Raw genomic sequence first — 24,424 nt, forward strand, 5'->3', positions numbered from 1 at the left:
AAAATAAGTCTATTGATTTACATTAAAAGTACAAGATTTGTGTTCGGTAGTAGTACCTTTCAAACAATAAAAAGAAAACAAAATGAGGAAATAGTTAAAGTTACATCTGATATTAGTAAGATTAAGATTTACAGGTGAAGAAAAAAGATAAAAACTTCTTGTAGGATCTTCAATTTTCATCTCTCTCCGAATTAAGACTGGTTAATAAAAAGTCTACCAATCTATAATTTGCTGATTAAATGATGTCCTTAAATATGAAATCCACTTAGGAGCCTTTGGAGTCCATTTTCAGTCAAATCCACGAATAAGGCTGTTAATCCAAGGAATTGTTGTGGTCACTTACTGGTCAAAATGAATTTTTTTAACTTCACGCCACAGAATTTTGACCTCTACTCGATCATTTCTCCCAATTTGAATGCCAACATCAATTTTTTCCGGCAAATTGAAGAGAAAGAGGCTCGTCGTCTCCGCGATGAAATCTCCCAAGCCGTGAGATTTTATTTACCGGCATGAGCAATTTCAGAATAACTTTTCCTTCTCATCTCTATATGCTATTTAGTACATAGCTAAATAAATTTCTTAAATCATTTCATTTCATTTTATTGCCTTTCTGTGGCGCTCGGATTCTCGGGCATTGGCTGATGTCTGGGCGAAATCTGCTGAGAGCCAAACAGAAATCTGTACCAGAAAGAAGAAGCACTTTCCCGTCGCAGAAAAATACAATCAGTTTTTTTTTCTTTTTATTTTAATTTTATTTTTACTTCACAGCCACTCTTTTATGTCTCTCTCTTTTTCCTTTTCTTAATTGAGCTGAATGATGGAGGAACGCGAAAACATGCATTTGTAAATATATGTTAGTAGAAAAGTTTCAATTTCCCTTGCTATGACTTTTTATCTGCATTTTTCTGTACCCATCCAACACTCTCTTCGTCAGTTGATATCTTCTACCGCAAGAGATTCATATGATATGATTTTTAACTGTGATTCTTTCTAAGTCACAGCTATTGCATTGCTGCGGTTCGATCAACCCTTTCTGATTGACTTCACATTCACAGTAGAGGACAGAGGACCCATGCTTGCTACTGAAAATGATCAACAACCAACTCAACAACCTAAATCGGATCCGGCTCATCATGCAGCGGTATGTGTAGGAAGTTTCGGGATTATGCATATTTGCGCGACCGAGAAAAACCGCGTATACGTAATCCCGAGACACCCCGTAGTATAGTGTAACTGTCAAAGGAAACAATTTATCGTCTATAATTCGAATTAGGAAAGAAAGTGTAGAAAAATTTTATCAAAATCGACTCGATGTCCAACTTTTCGTGTGAAATCTCTAGTTAAATCGTTGCATGATTCCGGGAAAAAGTGACAAAATGTGTTACTGTTTGATGTTCACAAGAAGAAGAAGAAGAAAAGTGGAAAGAATAGAATAGCCAAATGTAAATTAGATTTGAGAAAGAGGTTTTCTTATCACTTTCGCTATCGAACCGTAGAAAATACAATCGAAATTTTTCTAAGGGTTTTCTTATCAATTTTTCTGGCAAATCGACGCGACGGTGAAATTGAAGAATCACACCACTCATAAGCTTAGACAGGCTTATCACCGGCTCTTTTTCTGAAATTTGTAATAGCGGGGCAAAAGTGGGATGATGAGAGCAAATTTTTATTAAATTGAAAGTTACAAGAGAAATCACAAACATACCAAAGGCAATGTTCAATTTGTAAGGAAATTTCAATAGATCGTCACATTGCAATTAAGCGTCATCTTCAACTGGTATGTAGAAGGAGAGATTTCTGAACTCCATCAAAACCGACTCGGCTTCCTTGAGAAGATTGCAAATAAGAAGAAAAGCAAAATTTAGTCATTAATTCAACCCAGTTTAAATTTCTCTGCGGGAACTTCTTTTTGTCTTCCTTACATTTCTCACTTGTTCATCGGAATCATAGACCAGAGCCTCGAGGGTCTCCCTCATGGCACTGGACCACTTTGTCTGGAGGCTGGCACAGCTGAATCTGCCCAAAATTCTGAGCAACACGCACGTTCGATAGCGCAGAAGATTGCTGTTGTGCTTGAGAAATTTCACAAGATCCACTTTCTCGTCAAAGACAATTTTCTCCACGAGATACGCATTTTCCGGCATTTCCCGGATTGTACATGCCAGAATACCCACAATTGTACTCATGAGTCGTACATTGTGACTGTTGCTGCTCTCTGGCAAATACAAAATTATTTTTAATTGTCAAGGAAATTACTTACTGAGTGAAATTTGAAATTCCGGACAACGTGGAATTCCGGACAAATCAATTTTAGAGTGCAGACAACTCTCTTAAAAAATGCTGAAAAGTCAATAGTAATTCTTCAAAATAATACAAAATTGCAAATTACTGAGTTATGACTAGACACTAGACAATCGATGCTTGTACTTTAAAATTGGATTGTCCGGAATTGTGCACTGTTCGGGATTTCAAAATTAACCCTACATCAAGGGATAAGTAGGTCTGCCACTCACGCTACATTTTCGGTACGAAATATGAGTGATCCTGAAGGCTGATTGCGCGATCAGCGTGATCATAAAGACTAATAAGTGCAATCAGCGTTATCATAAAGACTAATCGGTGCAACGAGAGTGAACATGGAAACTAATCAGGGCGATTAGCACGATCCTAGAGCCTGATTGCGTAATCATGACGATCATACAGACTAATCCCGCGATAATACGAGCATGAAGACAGACCTGCGCGATCAGCATAATCTTGGAGCCTAATTGTGCGATCAACACGATCATGGAGACTAATCCCGCGATAAGTACGGTCATGAAGACTGATCGGTGCAATAAGCATGAACATTGAAACTGATTCCACAATCAGCACGATCCTAGAGCCTGATTGCGTTACCACGATCATGCAGAGTAATCCCGCGATAAATACGATCATGAACACAGATTGACGCGATTAGCACGATCTTGAAGCTTGATTGCGCGATCAACACGATTATAGAGACAAATCCTGCGATCAGTACGATCATGAAAGCTGATCCTCGCAATAATTCTGAGCACTGAAACTGATACCGCGATAAGCACGACACTGGAACTTGATTGCGCGATCAGTACGATCATGGAGACTACTCCTTTGATAAACAACGGTCATAGAGACTGATCGGCGCCATAAGAGTGATCCTGAAGCCTGATTGCGCGATCAGCACGATCATAGAGACTAATCCTGCGATCAGCACGATCATGGAAGCTAATCCGTATGATAACCGTGGACATTGAGACTGATACCGCGATAAACACGATACTGGAGCCTGATTGCGCGATTAGTATGATCATAGAGCCTAATCCCGCGATCAGTACCATAGTGGACACTGATCGGCGCGATCTTCCAATCTATCATTCATTTATTCACCCCCAGCCCTATTCCTAAAGAAATAAACTTAATACAATTCTGCACAAGATTCAAAAGAATGCGTGTAAAAATTTGGAAAATTTACAAAACTTTTCCAGATATCTCCGTTCAAATTTTGGTAGAAAACGTACTTTTTTTTTGAGGTGTCAGTAAATTTATGGTGATCAAAAACCGATTTAAAACGTACTGAAAACGTATAAAAAACGTGTCTGATAAACATCCCTCTATTTAGAGATAAACACCGAAACCCCAAGTAGCAATCCTTAATCGTTTACCCTAGAGCACTAACTACACTCACCTGAACTGATAAAGTTGACGAGTAATTTAGTGGCTCCCAAGACAGCCAGAGCGTCGCAGAATTGACTGAGGCAGCAGTCGCTGAGGTGAACTAAGTGGCACACGAGTTCATAGAGACACGCCAGCGTCTTAATTTCGTCTTGAGACAAATCTCTCAAGGTCTTGCACGTGTAATTGACATTTTGGACGGGCGATGGGCTATCGGCTGTTTCTACTTCTCTCTTGCAACTCAGCAATTTGGACGCGTACACTAAATTTGGCACAAGTTTCACTTCCACATAAACCTATCACGAGGAAACAAATACAAGAGATTTGATCAAGATTCCCTATTGATATCCAATCTTAAGGGTTTCCTTACATTGCGAATGTCTAGAAGGATGCTGGGAGGTCCGCCCAGAACAAAAGGGAGACTCAGCAATTGAGCCACACTTTCGACAACTTTGCAGGAAGCTTTCGAGTTTCTCAACGGAGAGACTATTATGCTGACCTGAGGGACACGAAAAATCATTAAAAATAACGTCTTAAAAAAATCTAAAAAACAATGGAATCACATCATATTATTGAAAAAATCTTACAAGCTAATATGAAGCCTCTACAACGTGAGCTAGCTAAAACGGATCTCATTGTAGCAGTCACGGGTTTGAATCTTAACCCGAGTCATATTTTTTTTTTTCAATTATCAATTTTTTTGTCCACTTGAAATTCATTCTTCTCATTGAAATTAATTATTATTATTAAGGCTGTAATGGAAATACGATTTGGTAGGTAAAATAATTTCGGTCAGCAAGTTTTGGTTAGTAAAGCAACCTATTTTGGTCAGTAAAAATTCAAACTGGTAAGTTATTAATTTAAAATGAGCTATATTGGCTTGGGCACACCTTTTAGATCAAGAAAATTTCATGAAGACGAATTTCGGATCCATTTCTTTCTCACGTGTTTTGCACGTCTATCTCATTCTCTCGCACTCTTCTTCTTCTCTTAAACATCAGTCCAAATTCAATTTAGCTTAATCGAATTTGGTATGCGAAAGAATGAGATAGTCATATGCAAAACATGTAAGAAAGAAAGGGTTTCGAATTTCGACTTCATGAAATTTTCCTGATCTAAAAGGTGTGCCTGAGCAATAAAAACTTCAAGGTGATCAGTTATTGATTCTAAATGATAGATAAAAAAATCCAAATTTATGTAAAAAGAAAATTTAGTCAGTAAAAAAACTCAGTGAGCAGTAAAAATGAAATTTGGTAGATATAAAAATCAAATTTGGTCAGGAAAGCAATCGATTTTGGTCAGTAGTAACCTCAAACTGATCAGTTATTGATTCAAAATAAGCAGTAGAAGAAGTATAAATTAATCGTAGGTAAAAAAAACAAATTTGGTTAGTAGAACATAATTTTGAAGAATTTGATCGAAAAATGTCAATTGAATTCAATCTTTCAAATCATTGAATTTTGAAGAATACGATAGATATATGGAAAGCATGTGAGAAAGAAAGGGATTCGAATTTCGACTTCATGAAATTTTCCTGATCTAAAAGGTGTGCCGGAGCCGTAAAAAAATAAATGTCATCAGTATAAAATCGATTTTGAGTATTAAATTTGGTTAGTGCTCGATTTAGAACTCTGCAATGAAATTATCCTGTAAATTTTGATAAAAGAAAAATAAAAACATTTAGATTTTACTAATCAAAATCCATTTTTATGCCCACGGCACATCTTTCATATCGGTTAAAATTCATAAAATCAAAATTCGCACACCTTTCTTTCTGAAAAGATTTGGATTGAACTAAATTTAATTTGGTGTGATGTTCAAAAGAGGAAAAAGGGTGCGAAAGAGTAGGATAGATGTATACAAAGCTTTTAAGAAAGAGATGTGAATTTTGACTTTGAAGTTTTCTTGATCTGAAAGGTGTGCTCAAGTCATTACTGACCTAAATCTATTTTTATACTTACTAAAAATTGATCTTTTTTAATGGCTCCGGCACACCTTTTAGATCAGGAAAATTTCATAAAGTCGAAATTCGAAACCCTTTCTTTCTCACATGTTTTTCATATAATTATCTCATTCTATCGCATATCAAATTCGATTGAGCTAAAATGAGTTTAGAGCGATGTTTAAGAGAAGAAGAGTGTGAGAGAATGAGATAGACATTTGCAAAATATTTAAGAAAGAAAAGGGGTCCGAAATTCGACTTCATGAAATTTTCTTGATCTAAAAGGTGTGCCGGAGCCATAATAATCGAAATCATTCTTACCCAGCAACGAAAGTTCCCTGTTTGAACACCGTTCAGCAAACGCGTTCGGAACAGGGTTCGGTCCAATGTAAATCCTTACGGGCTGGGAAAAAGCGAACGCGGTTGAAGCAATAGTTCTCTTTGATGGCCACCACTTTCTGAACATTTGGGAGGCCGCCACCGTCGCGACAAGTCGAACAGGGAACTCTTTCGTTGCTGGGTATGCTGACCAAATATGATTTTTCGAATTCGAATCTCTTTATTTCTCGCACGCTTTTGCAGACGTCTGTGTCAAAAATATCGAAAATCGAAATGACAGAACAATCAGCGCTAAAGCGGCGAGTACGTGAACTTGCACTTTAGGCTTCCGGTAGATTTTCGAATAGGTTTGGGTTGACTTTGGAGTGGCTTTGTCTCCTTGAAAGGTTATTACTGAACGCAGCCATTAAGCCTTGATTGCGGGTTTTCGTAGATTTTCCACGAGTTTTTCCGTGAGTGCTCAGTGTTGGAAAGTTGGTGGGCAATATTAATAATCTCTATTCATCAGAAGGTATATTTTCATTGAAATAACATGTGGGAACAGTCATGGTCTTTTTTAGTACTTGAGAACAGTAATGAGCTAAAAAACATGTATCCCAATAGTGAATACATAGTGAATGATGCAGCTGGTTGTGCAAGACTAAATTTTTATTCAATTGTCAATATATTAATTAGCGAATGAGGGAAATTGGAGTAAGGAATGGAGTGGGAAGAAGGTGGTACTGGAATATGGGAAGAAAGTTAAACATGCTCATTTTTGTTTGAAATTGTTTTGAAGCAAAATAGACTTGTGTGACTCACCAAATTTTGCTGCTTTAGGGAATCCAGCTCCCCATCGAGAATCTCCTGCATTGATCGATGAATAAAAGCCAGCCATTCCTCGTTCTCAATCGGAGAACTCTGGGTATCATCGCAGGAATCCCATCCGGGTGACAGTTCCGGAAGATGATTTTCCACAGCATCAGGATCAGTCAGAATTGAAGAACCAAGAGATTTCATTGTTTTTTTCTCAGTCGAAGTCTTCTCTTCCGTTTCTTCCTGCTTCAGAATCTTTTCCTCATCCTCCCCGCCAGCTTCCAATCTCAAGGAGAAGTTGTCCAGATTCTGACTGAGTTTCTTCCTCTCCAACTCATTGTTCTTCGATCTCTTGTGATTCATCTTCATGTTGACGTCCTTGGATGTTTTTAGGGATTTGGCAGGAGAAGATTGTTCAGCATTGTCTCCAAAATTATCATTCATCCTGCCGATGACCATGTTGGCATTCCCGGAGACGTAGATTGGGTCTTTTTCGTCAATTTCTGCACTTGTTTCGTGGTTGATCCTTGAGGATTCTTCCGTGTCAGTTTCTAGGGGTTCCAGGTCACTCTGGAGGATGGCATGAGTGCTGTCCCGGGAAGAAACAGCATCATCCGCATGCGGGAGATTCTTCAGCGTGGGCGGAAGGAGAGCCAATCCGGGAGTGGTCAGTGGGGGAATTTTGAATAGTCTCTTCTTGCCGTCCATTAGCATCTCAGCCTGACGCTCCTTCTCGCGGGATTGAGAAGCTGTGAGGGGATTGGTGAATGGAGATTCAGGGATGTCTTCACTGAGAATGAGAATGTTATCCTTGACAAATTCATGCGAGAGGATTTCCTGCCATGTAACACGGAGAGTGGGATCTTTTTCCAGAAGTCCCTGCAGGAAGGAGATGCAGCAGTCTGTGAGGAAGCTGGGCCACTTTACATCATCTCTCTGGATGGATTTCACCAGCTGAACAATGTTGTTGGTGCAGAATGGCGGCTGTCCGGCTAGACATTCATAGATAATGCATCCTAATGACCAGAGATCAGCCAGGTGGTCATATGGCTTCTCCAGCATAATTTCTGGAGCCATGTACAGAGGTGTTCCTTTGATAGAAGTCAGCACATGGGTTCCAATTGTCATATTTCTGGCCAGACCAAAATCACAGAGCTTCGCGTGCTCTTCCCTGTCAATCAGGATATTCTGAGGCTTGAGATCACGATGCAGGATCCGATGGGAATGGAGATAGTAGAGAGCAGATACAAGATCATAAGTCAGTCTCCTGGTCCGGGGTTCTCCAATTGATCCCTCTCTGAGGAGATTGTGAAGGTCACACTTTGCAAATTCTGTTATCACCACGATTTCCTTGCTCGTCTCAAAGGATTCCAGCATCCGGATGATATTGGGATGTCGCAGTTTCATCTGAATCTCATACTCTCTCCGGAGATTCTTCAGTTCACTCGAAGACCTTCCGGTCTGGAAGTATTCTCCGGTTAATTTTGAATTTGAATTTTGCCAAGGAAGTAACTCACCTTCAGGATTCTCTTCAGAGCCACCACATTCTGGGATTCCTTCTCCACAGCTTTGTAAACCCGACCAAAGGAGCCCTCCCCGATCGGAGGAGACACCAAGCTGTACTTATTCATTGTTTACAAACACTCCCGGAATGCCACTGACAGCTGGCTTGAACCAGGGAATCATCTCTGGTTGTCTCATTCCCTCTCATTGTCCGGGAGTTAGTTGGACCATTGCAAAACAGAGGGCGCATAACACCAATGTTTGAATATCAACGGACGCAAAAACGCTAAAACAAAGTTAAGCCAGTGATAAGCCTAGATCAGCTTATAGAGGTGTGATTCCTTCGTTGAAAATTCGGATTGTGGCAAACTTGAACGATATTTATACATAAATAATACAAATTTCGTTTAAATTGTATATAACTTATTAACGTTATTAATAAGGAAAATTGGAAGAGAAATGCATAAAAGTGTCTAAAAATCTTTAAAGTAGATTATCTCGGAAACTATGAGAGATAGAGGCCTCAACTTTACATTCATTGAGAACCTCTGTCAGCGACCCGAGAAAATCGCTCCCCGCGAAAATCCACGAAAATATTCGCGTCCCGCGAAAATCCGCGAAAAAATTCGTGCCCCGCGAAAATTCGCGAAAAAATAGCGACCCGCAAATATCCGCAAAAAATTGGCGCCCCGAGAAAATCCGCGAAAAAATTCGCGCCCCGCGAAAATTCGCGAAAGACATCGCAGATCGTGAATTGTATATATGCCACTTTACAAATCTTCGAATTTAGACTGACTATGTAGAGAGGGAGAGTGAAAGAAAGGGAGAGTGAGAGAGTGCTATATATATGGGGAAAGCTTGTCCGACGCCGCTTCTCCCGCTTTCTTTCCGCCTGACGCTAATAGCAAATATTCTTAAAATTGAAATTTTTAAAGTGAAATATCTCGAGAACCGTTCGACGAATGTCTTAATTTCTTTTTTTTTTAATTAAATTTTCTGGACTACAACATAAACATAAAAAATTCAAAATCGCATATTTAGATTTCGAGATAAACTACAAAAAGTGATTTTTAACTGGTTTAGAACCGGTTTTTCAAAAAACTAATAGCACAGAAATCGTCGTACGCGCAAGTAGATATATTAAAAAAAAAAGAATTATGAAGATATCTCTATCCAAACCAGAGATATTGCGTACTACGGACGACCGGACGGCCGGCCGGACGGCAGCCGGACCCGAAATTGCCGGCTTATGATTTTCGGCATCAGGGATGTTCAAAACATATACCCTGTGAATTTCAGCTCAATCGGAGCACTTTGTGAAAATCCGAGGATTACAATAGGTGTGATTAGAAGGAATCACACCTAAAAAAAATATTTATCGTTTACAATTTTAACTGTACGTGCTTTATCAGGCATTCCTGGGCAGTTATGACCCCGGGAAACATTGTTAGAATTTTCTGTTGCTGTTTCTAGATGCCGGATCCAAGGGCAATTCAATACTTTGTTCACTTTTATTTTCTTGCTACTTTATTTAAATATTCCAGTCAAGGTATCTTTACATCCTATAAGACTCCGATTCCAATCAGCTACACTCCCCTTCATTCTGGACACACCATTTGGGTGTAACAGCTTCTGCCCGGATTTCTCTGGTCACGAGCCTTTCCCGATGACGATTCAGCCTCGATTCTGCCACTTTGTCATTTGTGTTAGGATTGGACCATAGTCTCTCTCCTAGGGCTGCTGTCCTTGGCCAGGTTAGGGTTTCTGAAAAAATAGATATTTAGCAAAGGACTTTTCTAGAGATCTCCAAGAGCCGTACCAATTGTATTGAGATCAACAAGTTCGGACCAGAGGCAGGTTTCTCCTCCCAGGACTCCCTCACTAGTCGGAATGCGATTGTTGTAGACCTTTCTCCAGTTAGCGTATGTCGTAATGCCCCAGAAGCCATGATCCAGGTACCAAGCGTCCTTTGTCGAGAAGATTAGTCGATAGCCCTTCTCGAGTAGCTGATCAGGAGTTGGATCATTTGCTTTGAGCCAGGCCTGCACAATATACCTCTCCTTCTCCAGGTAATTCTCAATCCCATCCGGAAGAGTCAGATGGCTTGACCACAGAACAACCGGCGGTGGAGGCTTCCTCGGATCCCTGCTACTGGGAGCCCTTCCACTCTCCTCATCCCAGATCCTCAATGCTGAAGCCTGATATTCTGCCCAGAGCTGCAGGAAATCCTCACTCTCGAGATTCCTGCCACGCGATCGCAGCAAATCCCTGATCTCTTCAGAGGAATTCCAGCAAGGGAAGAACACTTCATCACCGCCCATGTGGAGGGTCTCCTCTGGAGCAATAACGTCCATTACATCCCGGTAAATGTCTCTGAGAATATGATAGAGATTCGGATTTATAGGATTGAGCTGACCACATGGCGGCTGGATACAGTAGTTCCTCCAAGGCTGCTGATTTACACAGATCGCCAGCTCTCCTAGGCCATGCTGCGGTCCCCAGTTCCACCCATTCCCCGCATGTGCAGGTGCATCCAGTTCCATGAGCACCCGGATACCCCTAGCCTTTGCCCACCTCACAACCGAGCGTACATCAGCCTGGCGATATGTAGCAGCAGCGGAATAGGCTCCATATTGGGCCATTAAGGGCACTCTGGGCGTCTCTAGAGGAAAACTCTGGGAATCTGTGATGTGCCAATGGAACACATTGAGTTTCGTGGCTGCCATTCCGTCCAGAACCTTCCGGATCTGACGAATGGGGATGAAATTGCGAGCTGTATCCAGCATAAAGCCTCGATGAGCATAAACTGGAGCATCTCGGATTCTGGCAGCTCCAACCATCACCAGACCATTCCGATGGGAGCCCTCAGGACCTGGTTGGACTGTGATGAGCTGGGACAGGGTTTCCAGACCATGACGAGCGCCATAAACAGTGGCAGAGGAAATATCTACGGATATTTTGGTACCTGGAATTTGCAGATAATGCTGATTGTTAAAATTGCTTTAAGTACGGGCACATTGAATATGATTGCAATTGATGCAAAAATTGCAGTTTCTGCATAAGAACCAAACATTTTCTTTTATAATAGCGATCTACCTAAATTGGAGATATCTAAGCTGTAGGACTCAACAGTATCCCAGGAGAGTGAAGTCTTCGGCGAAGTGATGAAAATTCTCACAAGAACCTCCGTTTCTGAAGGTAACGTGCAATTGGCTCCGCATTCAAACTTAATGCTCCTCATGAATAATTTAGTCATATCGACCATTAGATCCTTTGTGGCCAGAGGAATGTCCTGGAAATCAAATCTGCAGAGGAAATAATAAGATACATAATAAAAGATACATGTTCCAAAGTATTTAGGTTATTTTAGCATTTAAGGTTGTGTATGGCCTAACCTCAAAAAGCAAATTAATCTTACAAGAAGAAATTTTGATGTTAAATGTAGGGAAAAGTACGCTCCTTTCGAACGTTTCTACTTTCGAATAATGTGAATTTTCTTTTACTTTTCCTAGGAGACTTACACATTTCTATTAAATATTAGTTAGCTTATTATCAATTATTAATAATTATGTGATAATTAAGTAAAATTTCTTAGGAATTATAAAAGAAAATTCACATTATTCGAAGGCATAAATAAACGTTCGAAGGGAGAGTACTTTGTAGTTTCCCCTATTACTCAGTTTCCTCATTAATTTAAAATGGATCAATTGTTTTTCAGAATCCAAGAAAAATTTCAGAAATTTTCAGATTCCCAGGATCTGTTGAATTTTTGAGGTTAGGATTTGATTTATTTTAAATTTAAAAGAGCTTTTGGATCAGATCTTTTTTGTGGTTAAAATATTAATTAAAATTTTCTCTGGAAAATAGTCTGTGTTCAGCGACAATTAGCAAATAGATTAATTTGACAATTCTTAGGTTAGATTATGAATATATAGGCCAACCTAAAAAAAAAACACAAGTCAATTGAATCATATCATTTATAGTGGCTGAATTGTTGATTAAAATTATCTCTAGGAAATATAGTCAATAGATTAATTCGACAATTTTTAGGTTAGCATATATATGGCCTAACCTCAAAACGCGAATTAATATTTCAAGGGAAATTTGTGATGTTAAATGTAGTATTCAGTTTCCCCAGTTATCTAAATTATTTTTCCCTTTCATCCCAATTTATAAAAATCACACAATAAATTTTAGAAAAATTTTAAGTTACGTAGAAAAATTTAGGTTAGGTATGTTGAACTTCTGAATTTAAATTTTTGATTTATTTTAAATTTAAAATGACTTTTTGATCAGATTTTCTGAAATGGTGATTAAAATTTTCTCGAGAAGGTGAGGACAATTTTTAGATTAGGTTGTGTATAGCATAACCTCAAAAGCAAATCAATCTTACAATAGGAAATTTTGATGTTAAATATAGTTTTCAGTTTCGCCAATAATTCAAAACCGAACAATCATTGTTTATTAAGAATTTTAAACGACTGAATTTTCCCGAACCTTTTAGGTGGCCAAAATCTGTTAAATTTCTGAGGTTAGGATTTGTTTTATTTCAGATATAAAAGGAATATATTTGATCAGACCTTTTGTAGTGGCAAGATATTGAATACAATTTTCTCTATAATCTTGAATATATTAATTCGACATTTTTTAGGTTAAGTTTTTAAATATTCTAACCCTAACCTCAAAATACAAATTTATCTTTTAAAAGGAAAATTCGGTGTTCTTTTTTTTACTGAGAAAATTGAATTTTCTCAGTAATTCAAAATTCTACAAGGATTTAAAAAACCCTTTAGGTTACGCAGAATCTGTTGTATTTCTGAGGTTAGAATTTGATTCATTTCTATTTTAATGTAGCTAAATTATTTATTAATTTTTTTCGCTAGAAAGCATATCAAGGCATTGAGCCAATAGATTAATTGGATAATTTTTAGGTTAGGTTGACTTAACCTCAAAAATGCAAGGCTTATTTTATGAGGCAGAGTCGGTAATTCCTGCCTTGAGAGCGTTTTTTCGAATATTTCGGTCACGACAAGAAGCACTAACCAAAAAATTCGTGATATTTTAAATTTTAACGAATTCTAACCTCAAAGATAAGATAAGTAGCTAGATCCGGGCTATTTAAAATGTCTCTGAAGTGTCCTTACCTAATGTAATTGGGATGAAATTGCATGAGATTGGGTCCAATGAAAGTATTTCCGGTGGGACGAGGCCAGAGAGCCCCGTAGTTTCCACAGACAAGTCTGCAGATCTTCCATGTCTCGTAAATGTGCTCCTGGAAGCCTGTAAAGGATGTTTCTTGGCTGAGGGAGTCCTTATTGACTCGAACACATTTCTGGTCACTGACACACTTAAACGCCCACAAATCTGCTCTAACGATGGACAATGTTCCCAAAAGGACTATCAGGAGCAGGAAATTACTCCTCAGATGAGAAACCATCCTGAAAAAAATTAAAAATTATTCATAATTTCACTCATAACCTTAAAAAGTCTTAAACGAAAAGAAAACTTTGTCTGAGATCGTCTTTCAATTTGAGGTTTCGAGTTGTCTGGTAAATTATGCAAAACATGATTCATTATCAGCAGAACAAAGCACCGATGAATGTTTGAGGCATTTTAATGAGTCTCGTCAGATCGAATTTAGATAATTTCCCGCATTTGAAATGCATGCAAATGTTTTGCAGATTACTTTTCGAAATTGGTGTTAAATGCGAAATGGGGAGAGAAAGAGTCATGCAAAAGAGGAAGTTTCACTGATATTGCTTATCTTAAACTTCGTATTGGCACTTCTATGGACGTTCAGTTGGAACTTCTTGAGACTCATAAATTGTTCATGAATGAAAAGTGAACGTTTTACTAATTTTCTGAACAATTAACTTTTCAGTGATCAGTTTTTACAAGGTTTTATACAATACTATTCAGGTCATTTTGCATTGTACACATAACATCTATTTTATCTCACAGAAATTTCTGTATAATTGTACTTTTCACTATTTACTTGGCTCTTGCACTTGGTCAGTGGTTTCTCATGTTTTTCAAAAGACACAGAAAAAAAACTCTATTATGGAGCTATTATATTGTAAATATTATTTTTTTAAAATAAAATTTAAGTTATTCTTTTCTTTTGTTGTATTTTTTAAGTCAGTTTATTATCATTTTTTAATTAAGTATCGAATAAACAAGGATAGCCTCTTCAAATATCGTTTAGTACACCCCTTTAGTACAGGTTTAGCACCTGCATGTACTAAACCAATCTTAAGGTCAGAGAAAGAATTAGTAAAGATATTCTACTTCATTTCTTAATATTATATCTTCTGTATTTACTTAAAAAAAATTATTTTAATTAAATTACAAATATAAAAAAAAGAACCGCAATTTATATATAAAACCCTCTCGCAACGCAATGTTACTAAAAAATCATACTAGCTATAGCAACTTGCAAAATGAATTTTAATACTCAAAGTCTCTGTTGGGAATACCTTAATTACTGTTCAGAAAAAAAATCACAAAATGTAAGAAAAATCTATTCTCTCTAAACAACTTTTTATACTTCAGAAAGTGCTAAAATTTATCGTATAACTCTGGAACTTTACAAAAAATTCGACAAATGAAAAATAAAGTTTTTATTTTATCTTCTTCATAATGTTAATTTTCTAAGACTAAAAAGGATTTTACTGCATTGTTTTTTTTTATTTTTCAGTAAATCCAGAGAACACTGTAAATTTTTATCTAGAACTGGTTTAGTACAACCATGTTCTAAGTCCCAAACAACTTGTGAAACATTTTAATAAATACAAATTTTACAAATAATATTTTGTATTTCAGACTTTTTGTTTGTCAATCAATATTAATACTGCAAATTTCAATAAGAAATCAATTTGGCACATTCATGTACTAAATATCTAACACCAATTACAAATCGTATTTAAAGGATTTTCGCTGATTTTTATCTAAAGCGCTTATAAATTTTTCTAAACAAAAGGTTTCACTGTAATAGCTTCTTTCATTTTTCTCTAAATCACGTGAACACTACAGATTTTCATCTAGAACTGGTTTAGTACAAGTTGTACTAAAGGTGTGGATGCGAAAGAATATGCATGTTTTCGGGGTGCCAAAAAGAGCATGGATGTTTCTTTTTATTTCAGGAAAATTTTGCTTTTTCAGAAGCAGGAAATAGATTGAAAACCTTATTTCTTCGCATAAAATCTATTAAAGTTATTATTATTATTATTATTAGTTTGCAATACCGTATTTATAAATAAATAAAGTATAACTTATATGGTTGTACTTCTTATCGTCTAAATATCAATATAGGAATATTTTGCATTACATGATATCATCTAAACAAATTCAGCCGGGTTCAATGGATTTTTAGCGGGATATCAAACGTCATTATAAAAAATCTGTTAATAACTGTGTTTTGTGCTTATCAGTCAAGAGTTTTGTGAAGCAATTGTGATAGATTGTGTTAATTGTGTGAAAATGTCTGATATTAGAAGGTTTTTTTAAGAAACAAAAATGCGATAAGTCGCAGGGGAATAACGACGAGCATCCTCAAGCTATCGAAATTGCACAAACCTCTGGCGAAAATCTTGCTCTATCACCACCTCATCGAGAGCGCGAAATAAATAAATATAACTTTGATTTTCTTATTAACCCAAAAATGTCTTTATCTTAAAAAATTATTCCTATTTACTTAAATTATGTTCCAATAATATAAGAAAAATTACTTTTTGGATTATTTTGAAATTTCTTATAGGAATTTTAAACGAAAGAAAAAACCCAATGATTTGCATAACATCATTTTTTTTTAACTAAAAAGTCAGAAAATTGATTTTTTTTGTAACTGCTAATTTTTGACCCTGTCGTCTTTAAAGGGTAAAAAATATATTTTATTTCAGTTGGACTTCACCGTTTGAAATGGGCTTAAAATATTACACAGACGCGGTTGAAAAAATTATCAGCAAGATTGAGGAACGTTTTACACAGCCCGATCTCAAAATAATGGAGGCTCTGGAAAGTTTAATTTTGGTCCCACCGAGCCAATGGAGTGGCGAAATGAAACAGTATGGAAAAGATCGAAATATTAATATGAGGAATTTAGAAATTGAGTGTGAAATGTTTCGGTCCTCAGCTCAATATTTTGGTATTCAGGATGCCGTGCAAAAATTCAAAAAAAAATGCATAGTGAAGCACAGGCTCTATTTCCTCAAATAAAAAAATGTTTTTGAACTCCTCTGTGTTGCTCCCTCTTCCTCAGCAGAGGCTGAGAGGAGCTTCTCATTACTTAAGAGGGTAAAAACATTTCTACGGACGACTATGACCTCATATCGGTTGAATCACCTCTGCCTGCTCCATACTTATAAGGAAGAGCTGGACAAAATGGACTTCATGAGCCTTCTCAAATATTTTGTAGATTATAATGAATACCGAAAAAATATATTCGGAAATTTTTAAAAAGTGCACTTATTTCTTTTTGCCCCCCCCCCCCCCCTGAACAAAATTCATTCCTACGCCCCTGAGTACAACCATGTTCTCTAAGTCAAAGGTAAATTTTGAAACATTGTAAATACAAATTTAAACATAAATATTCTTTATTTTGGCTTTTTTTATAATTAATCTTAATACTTCAAAGGTCAATAAGAAGTCAATTTAGCACGTGCATGTACTAAAAGTCTAACACCAATTAGAAATCATATTTAAAGGATTTGCACTGATATTTATTGAAAACGCTTCTCAATTTTTGTAAAAAGATAAGGTTTAACTACATATATAGCTTCTTTCATTTTTCTGTGAGTCTCGAAAACACTGCAGATTTTTATCTAGAACTGGTTTAGTACAACAATGTTCTAAATCTCATATGAATTGTGAAATATTTTATATATGAAATATAAAATGAAATATAAATGAAATATATAAAATTTTACAACATTGAAATACTTCATTTCTTGCATTTTTCTTTATACTAATTTGTCTTAAAAATGTAATGTTCAATAGGGAACCCATTTAGCGCATTCATGTGCTAAATGTCTAACACAAATTAAAAATAATATTTAAATGATTGTCACCGATTTTTATTGAAAGCTCTTCTTTTTTATCTATAACGATAATTTATTTTTATCTATAAGATTTTTATTTAGAACTGGTTTAGTACAACCACGTTCTAAGCCTCAAACAAATTATGAAAGTTTTTGAATAAATGTCTTAGATTAAAATTCTTCATTGCTATTGTTTTTTTTTACTAATCTGTCTCAAAACTACAATGTTCAATAAGAAGTTAGTTTAGTACGTGCATGTACTAAATGTCTAACACAAAATACAAATTAAATTTAAAGGATTTTCCCTTATTTTTATTTAAGGTGCTTCTAAATATTATTTTGAAAAGGTTTCTACTATGTTGTAGTGGGAGATTCTTAGCACATACAGGTACTAAATCTACCTTCTTTGTAGTACATTTACATGATAAATGTTAAGCCATGCTTACAACAGTTTTCTTTTATAAAGTTTTAACTATTTGTATATTAGTATATTTGCTTGAGAATAATGTTAAAGGATGATGAAGTTAAAGGTTTAGCACAAGCTTAGTACATGTATGTGGTTAGTTAATATCTAACAAGAACAAACTTTTTTCCTTGAATTCTTCACCGTTTGTGGTATATATTCTTTAGAAAAAAAATGTTTGAAGATGAAGTGAAAGATTTAGCACATGTATGTACTAAAGTAAATATTAAAGATATGAAATTGAAAGATAAAGATATAGGGAGAGGTTGTCACTTTAATAAAAACCATGCTATGTTAATCCTGCAATGTTCAACATAATTTTAAATAAAAATTTTAAAAATATATAGGGTAAAGTGATACAAGTTTGACATAGTGTTACAAGTTGGACAATTCGAAGGTACAAGTTGGACATGGCTTTTTTCTTGATAAATACAGTACTAATTTTTTTAAGCACAAGGAACCAAATTACAGTGCTGTCTCGCTATATGCACAGTTTGGGTACTTTTTTTGACAGTTCTCTCTCTGAATATGCACAACTTTTTTTGAAATTCCCAACGGTTTTTTTCTTTCTTTTAATAAATTATCATTTTTTTATTGTTCTAGAATTTCCCGTGTTATTTTAAATATAATATGAGACAGAAAAAATAAAATTAAGAAAATTAAAAACAAGAAAAATTAGTTACGAAGAAAATAATTTTCTTTAGTACTTTGTCAAAATGTAAACAAATTGATTTTGAATGCAACCGACACAAAAGCTGTGCATATAGAGAGTGTGCATATAGAGAGACAGCACTGTATAAAACTAAAGCATTAAAAATATACAAATAAAACTGAAGTCAGGGGCCCATCAAGCCTAATAAAAAGTGAAGATATTTTTCACTTTTCCTTGTAAAAATTTTGCAGATATTGCACAGCGACTTAAACAGATTTGTTCGTAGTTCTTGTATTATTTCGACGAACATTATGAAATATGTATTTTTAGATAGCTTTTAATGCACAATTTCAAAATATATCAGACTGATAAAGTCAATTCTCTTTAGGAAAAAACTTGCCAATACTCTTCAGTGTATCTATGCAAAAACGTATGAAAAAATGAAATGTTGAGAGGCCCCTTAATGAAGTACTAAATTTATCAAGAAAGAAAGCCCTGTGCAACTTGTACTATTGTCCAACTTGTTGCATTGTCCAACTTGTGCCACTTTACCCTATTCTTGTATTAAATTACAGATATAACCATTCGATTTATCGCCTAGTTTTTAGTACAAACAGTATATCAATATCGTGCTATTAAAACTGAAACGTTAAATCCCAATTGAGTTTATTGTATTATTTAATGTTCTTCAATGTAATAGCTCCATTAGTTACACTTTGAGATGCACACGGAATGTCTGCACGTGCTTCACTAATTGTGATCTCTTCACGTTCCGATTTTTTCTATGGCACCTCCTTTGCATATACATTGAATTGGAGTATTGTGCTAAGAAAGCAACTAGCATCTCAAAGAGTTTTCCATATTTCTCAGTGTGTCGCGCTTCTTTGGCCTCTTGGCGCTCTTTTTTTTTAGCTTAATTCAATAGGAAGTCGCGGATACGTCCGGCAAAGTGATACCAATTTTAGCTACGGATTTTCACACACTTTCTTATTTTCTGAAGAGACACTGACGCCACAGATCGCTCGAAATAGGGACAAATGTATCAAGAATCCTATTTTAAGACACATCGGGCACACTTCTCAAGAGATCCGCACATATAAACCGCACAAAAAATCTCAAATACCAATTTTTTTTTGTATTTAAACAAAAACTCACTAAATTATTGCTTTAGGATTTTACCTGGGTCAGCAAATTAATTGCAACTTATGGGGGCCAAATTGGCGATTTCCGACGTTGGTGGAGCGTGTTGAAAATAATCTTGGAGCTGCAGAAAGTACTTCCACTCAGCTCGCTGGTCAGCTGTACACTGAGAAGCCCACACTAGACTTCCAGGCATTTTAACGCAACTCTTGGAGTTCCAGGCAGTACTTTTTGCCGGCCAAGAAGCCGCTCGACGGGCTCTCTTTCAGGTGTTAAGAATATTTTTGTCACTCTGCCTCTCTCCTCATTCAAATGCCATGTGCCATTGAGGACAGAGTTGAATCCCAAGCAGATTAAAGGATTTAGGAGTTTTTGCAATAGTTAAAATTGCTTTACAAGGCTTTAATTTCCGGTTAAATAATAGATACCTTCATTTATGAGCAAAATTTTTCGAGATAAGGGCAGGCTTTCAGGCTTCGCACACACTCTGGGTTCGAACACTTCATATTTTTCCCATATTCCTTAATAAAACTGACCTATCATTGGAAATTTATTGTAATAGCAGGTCTTAAAAACGCATATTCTGAAAAATTGGGTCAGATTCATTAAAGAGATATGGGAAAAAATATAAATTGTGTTCGAAGCTAAAGCCAGAGTTTGTGCGATATCTGAAAACTTCCCCTATACCCCTTACAAAAAATTTAAGATTACTCGTCCTCCTCAAAAAAGAGAAATTTTTATTTTATTTGTATACCATCTGAAGACGGTATGTCTTAAAATTATATTTTAGCAAGGATTACTCAAAAAGCCACATCGTCAGTTGAATCAGCAATTGTCGTAACTTCCTCATTACCTCATCAGCAGTTCTTCTAAAATATGGAAATATATATACTATAAAGGGGTGGCAAAGCGTCCCAGGCTTTGCGAAATGCTCGAAATCGTGCCTTAAATGGTATACCGCAAAAGTGCTTTCGTGTCATTTACCGTTTACCGGTTTTCAACCGATTTAGACCTATTTGTAAATCACTCAAAATATCCCCCAAACCAGTTTTAAATGTAATAGAATTAATTTTCGCATAAAAATTAGTCATCGGTTATGAACCGGTTCAAAACCGATTTGTCGTAATTTCCAAGCCAAAATTACAAAAAAAAAACCAAGACTCCGAAAACCAAAATTATGAATGGGTCGATATCCCGAATCCTCTCGTTCAATTTGTTACTGAACGGAGCCAATGAGTCGGAACCCCGAATCGCTCAAAATCCCGGAAAGCTAAAATTCCGAAAAAACAAAATTCCTAAAGCCCAAATCCCGAACTGATCGATATCCCGAAAGAGGCAAAATCATTATTTTTGTCCATTCGGTATTTGGGCTTTTGGGACTTTGACCCATTCTGGATTGATATATTGGCGATATATCAATATATTAATTAGTGGCTGAGATGCAAGAGGCGACACTGTGTGGATTTTGTAAACGGTATAAGATCAATTACATTGTACAATATCTCTCTCTCGACATCCGACTGTCCGTGAATAAAGACATAATTAAGTGCACTTCCAAGTCTCCAATTGTTCCATCGCCAAGTTATAAAAGATTTCATCTCAAATAAAAGCGGTATTTTGGCGTTCCAGATTTTGGCTTTCGGGATTCTGACCGGCACCGGTATAATTCTACCTCTGACTAATTCTGCCTTGGTCTCTCCTATTCAAAATTTTATTTATAAGTAATTTTTTTAAACACAAACATCCAACCCAGAATTTCTAGATTAAAGTGAATTAATACAATAAAATAGAAAGAAAATTTAAAAAATAAAATCACATTTTGAGTAATCATGTCATGGACTATGCTCTTGTTTGTAATTGTAAGATACTCTATATTTATAATTCTTTGACAGATATTTCAAGACTGCAACATATTTAAACAAATAAATTACTTATTTTTCTTATTGAGAAAATATTAGAAAGTAGTTTAGTTCCAGGACGATAAGCCAATAGACTATTTCGACAATTTTTAGGTTAGTTTGTGTATTACCTTAAAAATACAAGTTGTATTTTAACTGGACGTCGTAGAAACTCTTTGGAAATCTTTCTCCCGAATAATTTTTTAGTACATGACTGTTCTCTTGTGCTTCGGTGTTAATTCCGTTTTTTGGTATCTCAGAACCCTCAGAACTATTTAATTGTTCAGAATAGTTGACATTTATACCAACTCCCATTACATAGAAGCACATGAGCACAACCCTGTACTAAAAAATGTTCATGAGAATAATTTTCTCCTGAATGTGAAGTATTTATTCTGAACATTTTTTTAGTACATGACTGTTCTTAAATTCTTCTACACAATTGACTTTTTTTGTGTTGGTTCCTGTCTCGATTATTTGGTAGTTTTAGAACACGACAAGAACTGGTGAAAACAGTCGAGACAGGAACCAAGACAAAGAAGAGTCTATAATGCAGAAGCATAAAATCGCAGTAATGTATTTAAAAAAATGCTCAGAAGAATGATGTTCCCTCTTCATTTTTTATTGGAATAGCACCATAACTCCTATTTATCCATCCTTTTTTATCTAGAAAATTGTCGTTTTGCATGATATTCAACTCTGCTAATTTGTTCAGCAGACGCAAGAGTACTTTTTGAGTGATGTAGCGTTTATTGAGCAAAAACCCCTCCCATTTCGTTTTATTTTAGTGTCTGTCTTATTGGAAAAACAATGTCTCTGCCACAATGATGATTTGCCTCTTGATCCAAGAAGGAGTGGTAGTGGAAGCCACAACAAAACATCCTACAATTCCAATTCAATTGCGAAATGCAAATGAGTTTTATAGCTTACTCTCTCACAATGTCAATGTTCCGCTAAATAAATAACTACTTAATAAATAAATAATAGTATAGCAGCAAAAAAATCACTGATTGACACTATATAAAGATCATATCGGTGGGATGATGAGAGTTTTGGAGTTTCTTTGGGGAGATCTCAGAAGATCTCTGAGATGTCTAAAATAGCAAATGCAATGAGATTAAATTAGTGGAAGAGACGCTTAGGTCAGCAACCTCTGTGCAAAAAAAAATTATGATGAATTGAGAGAACAAACTTCATTGATTAATTTTGCAAATAGATTTTCTGTTGGACAGAGGAGGAATTTTAATTGATGACTCAAAGAGAAAGAGAGGGATTCCTTGGGAATGAAAAATATGTCTCAATAAGCTAAATTATTTTACAGTTAATCAATTAATTTAATTGGAAAGGTAAATATTTTCTTTAAGACCATAATATACAATATTTGCTGAAAATTAAGCCAAAGTCTTGATAATGTTAGTGGGTCTTTTCATTCAAGAAAAAAATTACAGCAGAATCAATTGTATTTTAGGGTATTTGTGGGATTGGGAAATTGAATATTAAAGATCAAATATTTTTTGGGATTGATTTTGTTCCATCGTGAGAATTATAAAATAAATCCCAAAACATGATAAAGTCAATCCCACTTTGGTATTAGAGAATGGGATGAACTTTAATTAATTTTATCCCAATTTGTGACTGATAGGATGTAATATGATTTTAGTCCTACCCATCACTCATTATTTAGGACTAAAATTAGTTCCAAAATAAAATAAATCAATCCCATCAGTGGGATTGACTTTGTCATATTTTGCGATTGATTCCAATCCCATTTTTGAGTGATTCTCTTTTATTTTGTAATCACAAAATGGCATAAAATATCTAATGTTTTTTCCAATTTAATGCGGTTGAACTTTCCTGGGACAAGACCAATCCCAAACTGTAATACAATTAATTGGAAAATTAAATAAAATCAAGTCCAGGAAAATGAATTCAAGTGGGATTAGTGTTATTACATTTTACGATTGAGTTTAATCTATTTCCGACTGATTCTATCCCATTTGGTAATTCCAAAACGATATAACCTTATGAATCATTGAATCCCAATTTGTGATGATAAAATCAATCCCAATCTGTAATAAAATCAGAATTCTATTAAACTGACGTAGTGAACTATAAAATGAACGCAAGACACCAATGTCCTTTTCTGTAATAAAATCAATCGGAAAATGAAATGAAATCAATCCAATCAGTGGGATTGACTTTATCACATTTTGCGATTAATTCCAATCCCATTATTGACTGATTCTCTTTTATTTTGTAATTACAAAGTGGCATAAAATATCTATTATTTTTTACCACTTTGATGTGGTTGATCTTTTCTGGGACAAGATCAATCCCAAACTCCAATACAATTGATTGGAAAATTAAATGAAATCAGGTGCAGGAAAATGAATTCAAGTGGGATTGGTGTTATTACATTTTCCGATTGAGTTTATATTTCCGACTGATTCTATCATATTTGATAATTCCAAAAATATATAACCTTATTAATCATTGAATCCCAATTTGTGATGATAAAATCAATCCCAAACTGTTACAAAATCAAAATTCTATATTTTAAACTGACGTAGTAAACTACAAGATAAACACAAGACACCAATGTCCTTTTTTGTAATAAAATCAATCGGAAAATGAAATGAAATCAATCCCACTGTGGTATTGGCATCCGATTGATTTTAACTTATTTTCGAGTGATTCTGTCCTACTTGGTGATTACAAAATGGGTAAAATTTTTATTGATTTGGTTCCAATTTGTGACTGATCATCCTTTTTGGGGATAAGATCAGTCCCAAACTGTTATAAAGTTAATCAGAAAAAACAAATAAATCAATCCCAGAAAAATGAAATCAAGTGGGATTGGTGTTAATGCATTTTATGATTGATTATAATCTCTTTCCGACTGAATCTATTCTATTTGATAATCAAAAAATGATACAATCTCAATAATAATTATATTTTAATTTT

General features: G+C 35.5%; 2 protein-coding genes across 2 annotated transcripts; both read right to left on the reverse strand.

The window, feature by feature from the left end:
- Positions 1 to 1,645: 1,645 nt before the first annotated feature.
- On the reverse strand, positions 1,646 to 8,476 carry LOC129806128 (serine/threonine-protein kinase fused). The gene is made up of 6 exons (XM_055854500.1): positions 8,287 to 8,476; positions 6,776 to 8,230; positions 4,064 to 4,192; positions 3,707 to 3,989; positions 1,923 to 2,215; positions 1,646 to 1,826 (listed from the first exon to the last, which is right to left on the reverse strand). Exons 1-6 carry the CDS (start codon positions 8,398 to 8,400, stop codon positions 1,758 to 1,760), a joined length of 2,343 nt encoding a protein of 780 aa, XP_055710475.1. The 5' UTR covers positions 8,401 to 8,476; the 3' UTR covers positions 1,646 to 1,757.
- Positions 8,477 to 9,781: 1,305 nt separating this feature from the next.
- On the reverse strand, positions 9,782 to 19,854 carry LOC129806129 (chitooligosaccharidolytic beta-N-acetylglucosaminidase-like). Its single transcript, XM_055854501.1, has 5 exons — positions 19,602 to 19,854; positions 13,417 to 13,710; positions 11,369 to 11,577; positions 10,092 to 11,237; positions 9,782 to 10,036 (listed from the first exon to the last, which is right to left on the reverse strand). Exons 2-5 carry the CDS (start codon positions 13,707 to 13,709, stop codon positions 9,855 to 9,857), a joined length of 1,830 nt encoding a protein of 609 aa, XP_055710476.1. The 5' UTR covers position 13,710; positions 19,602 to 19,854; the 3' UTR covers positions 9,782 to 9,854.
- Positions 19,855 to 24,424: the final 4,570 nt, after the last annotated feature.

Source organism: Phlebotomus papatasi, chromosome 3 (assembly GCF_024763615.1).
Source record: "Phlebotomus papatasi isolate M1 chromosome 3, Ppap_2.1, whole genome shotgun sequence".
Taxonomy (NCBI): domain Eukaryota; kingdom Metazoa; phylum Arthropoda; class Insecta; order Diptera; family Psychodidae; genus Phlebotomus; species Phlebotomus papatasi.

Coding starts and splice junctions, on each gene's coding strand:
- LOC129806128 (XM_055854500.1), bottom strand. CDS start 8,400: ATGAATAAGTACAGCTTGGTGTCTCCTCCGATCGGGGAGGGCTCCTTT. Junction 4,193..6,775: donor CCCTAAAGCAGCAAAATTTG/GTGAGTCACACA, acceptor CGTGTCCCTCAG/GTCAGCATAATAGTCTCTCC. Junction 2,216..3,706: donor CGTCAACTTTATCAGTTCAG/GTGAGTGTAGTT, acceptor TGTATTTGCCAG/AGAGCAGCAACAGTCACAAT.
- LOC129806129 (XM_055854501.1), bottom strand. CDS start 13,709: ATGGTTTCTCATCTGAGGAGTAATTTCCTGCTCCTGATAGTCCTTTTG. Junction 11,578..13,416: donor TTTCATCCCAATTACATTAG/GTAAGGACACTT, acceptor TTTCCTCTGCAG/ATTTGATTTCCAGGACATTC. Junction 11,238..11,368: donor CTTAGATATCTCCAATTTAG/GTAGATCGCTAT, acceptor TGCAAATTCCAG/GTACCAAAATATCCGTAGAT.